Below are 1,824 nucleotides of genomic sequence, written 5' to 3' on the forward strand. Positions count from 1 at the left end.
CAAGCCCGGAGAGGCCAGGAAGGAGTGCGGGGAGAAAGCCGGCTTTCGAGTGCCGGGCGGACCCTGTCAACCCTTCACCGCCCACCCGCCCTCCTCCTCGCCAGCCGTCAGCTCCCCGGCCCTGGGGGAGGGGAAAGCCGCTGACATGGATGACAAGAAGGAGCCCGAGGCAGCCAGGGTGTGCCCCGCGCACTCGCCCGCCAACCCGGGCCATGGCAGGCCGGGCGGCGGAGGTGCCAGTGAGCCCAGCCAACACCGGGAGACGCCGACCGCCACCAAGTGCGACGCCGCCAGCGCCAGCCTGGCGCCGGGACATGTGGCACCTGTTTCGCCGTACAAGCCGGGGCACTCGGTCTACCCCCTGCCCCCGACCAGCATGGGATACCACGGGTCGATTGTCGGAGCCTACGCTGCTGCCTACCCCTCGCAGTTCGTCACCGGGATCGAGCCCAAGCCTGGCCTGGTGGGGAGCCCGCTGTCCGGAGCCGTGGGATGCCCGATGCCCGGCAAGTCCGCCAACTCCAGCCCCCTGACCGGGGCCTCACCGCCCACTTTCATGCAAGGACTGTGCCGGGATCCCTATTGCCTGACCTACCACAATGCCCCTCACCTGGGGGGCAGCGGATGTTCCTCCTGCCTCCACGACCCCTCCTCCCTCAAGTCTGGATACCCCCTGGTCTACCCGTCTCACCCGCTGCACTCTTCGGTCCTGACCACCGGCGCCACGCCGCCCTTGGGCGCCCACCCCTTGTACACCTACGGCTTCATGCTCCACAGCGACCCGCTGCCCCACATATGCAACTGGGTGTCGGCCGGCGGGCCCTGTGACAAACGCTTCTCCAGCTCCGAGGAACTCCTCAACCACCTGCGTACGCACACCGCCCTCCCTGGGGCCGACAAGCTGCTGGCTGCTTACCCGTCCCCGGCCTCCTGCAACCTGCACCTCCCCCAGGGGCCCCCGGGGAGTCCCAATGGCTTGTCTCTGCGCAGCCCTCACACCCTGGCACTGAGCAGGTACCACCCCTACAGCAAGAGCCACCTGTCAGTGCCCACCAGCTCCGCCCTCACCATGTCGGCCGCCAGTCCATATTACTCTCCATACGCCCTCTATGGACAACGGCTCACCCCTGCCTCCGCTTTGGGATACCAGTGAGGGCCCGAGAGTTGGAAGTGTAACTCCTGGGGGCAGTGGGTGGGATGGGACTGGGACTTATTTATTACCTGTATACATTAACTTCAAACAGGGACTATAAGATCTCACAGACTCACCTCCTTATCTGATGTAGAATGCAATGTATATACCAAACAGTTTTTTTTTTTTGCAACAAGTTTCTTTAAATGGTCTTATTTAAAAATATTTTTCATTCTCTCTTTTTGTTTCTTGGGGGAAACGGGGGAGTTGATATGCATGTTTTTGGTAATCCCTCATTCTGCTCTCATTTGAGATTTTGCTTATTTTTAACCAATGGAGATGTAATATTTTTTTGTATTGTACTTCAAATGGGATAACACATATGATGGCAGGACTATCCAAGAAATGGGAGGTCTTATTTTGTTATTAAATGAGAACCTAATTATATTTATATTCTGATGGCTCCTTCTCATGAATTCTTGAAATTCACCACCCCCACCCCCCTCCCCCCTCCACCCGGTGCCTTTCCCTTTCTTCCTTCAAGGTGTCAGTGTTGATTCCGTGGGTCACACTCTCACTTGTCTCTGAGTCCCAAGGTCATCGGTCCAAGCCCCAATCCAGAGACTTTCAGCACAAGAGTCCTGGGCAGAGCAGCACTGAGGATGTGCCAGCGATGTCAGAGGTGCCGGAAC

General features: G+C 58.6%; 1 protein-coding gene across 1 annotated transcript in view; it reads left to right on the forward strand.

Moving 5' to 3' along the window:
- The window catches only part of LOC144694783 (zinc finger protein 703-A-like), a 5,276-nt gene extending 3,693 nt beyond the window's left edge, over positions 1-1,583 (forward strand). Inside the window, exon 2 of the mRNA XM_078565370.1 lies at positions 1-1,583. This exon is cut by the window's left edge and continues 191 nt beyond it. Within this exon, the coding sequence (XP_078421496.1) occupies positions 1-1,153 (1,153 nt within the window). The 3' untranslated portion in view covers positions 1,154-1,583.
- Positions 1,584-1,824: the final 241 nt, after the last annotated feature.

This window comes from Cetorhinus maximus, chromosome 20 (assembly GCF_964194155.1).
Source record: "Cetorhinus maximus chromosome 20, sCetMax3.hap1.1, whole genome shotgun sequence".
NCBI lineage: Eukaryota > Metazoa > Chordata > Chondrichthyes > Lamniformes > Cetorhinidae > Cetorhinus > Cetorhinus maximus.